General features: G+C 54.5%; 1 protein-coding gene across 1 annotated transcript; it reads left to right on the plus strand.

The window, feature by feature from the left end:
* Window positions 1-32: 32 nt before the first annotated feature.
* On the plus strand, window positions 33-689 carry GNI_119500 (hypothetical protein; the record flags this gene model as incomplete). The annotated part of the gene is made up of 1 exon (XM_011133519.1): window positions 33-689. A coding segment is annotated over one exon (657 nt), but the record flags the coding sequence as incomplete, so codon positions are not given.
* Between the last annotated feature and the right edge of the window lie 162 nt (window positions 690-851).

The raw sequence follows: 851 nt of genomic DNA on the forward strand, positions 1-851 counted from the left end.
TACCGAGAGGTAAATCAAGTAAACTTTCTTCAATGAAAACGAACGTATGCGGAGAAGCAAGTGGCCTGAAGTTAAGCGGGCTCTTGTCTGTGTTGTACACTGATGGGGGTGAGCAGACGAATCTTGAGGGCTGCACCGCGAAGGTGCCAATGATTGACGGCCTCAAGAGTTGCCCGCCCCTAGAGGTTCTGGTCGTGGCGGACTCAAAGGACCTTGAGAAGCCGATTGAGAGGTTCCACCTCGTGCAGGATAGCGTGCGACTGCTGGTGCTGCCGCCCAAAGACGAGTGCCTGGGCGATCTTCCCGCGTTCGAATTCGAGAACGAGCGTCGACAGAAGAAGCAGAGCAGGATCGAGCTAGACGAACGCGCGGGGCTGCTTGAGACAAGGGCGGTTGACTACCACCGAGCTGTGGACTCCTTAGCGACCAGCATTTGGCAGGGCTTGGTGGCGCCCAAGAATCCCCTCGACGCCTTGGACCAACCAGTCGCCGATCGAATCTTCGAAGACATTATTCCGAGGACTATGGCCCCGGCACAGGCCGTAAAAAGTACTTCGAGACCATTTATAAAGAAGTGGCGGTCCGTCACTAGAGACGACTTGCTGTGGAAGCAACACTTGAGCCCACAAGAAGTCAACTCGAAAATGCATGAGCCAGAATACAACGACTTGATGGCTTTGAACAACATTGTGATCCTTGCCACAGTTGCCGAAAAGCCCAAGCCGAGCTCCCGATCTAGAGTGGTCTGTCAGAGAGTGCTGGAATACGCCGTCCTGGCCGCAGTAGTCGCAGCAATCGAATACGGTTTTACCGCACACAACAGCCGGGACGGCGTAAAAAGCTATTTGGCC

The sequence above is a fragment of the Gregarina niphandrodes genome (assembly GCF_000223845.1).
Source record: "Gregarina niphandrodes unplaced genomic scaffold scaffold00029, whole genome shotgun sequence".
Lineage (NCBI taxonomy): Eukaryota > Apicomplexa > Conoidasida > Eugregarinorida > Gregarinidae > Gregarina > Gregarina niphandrodes.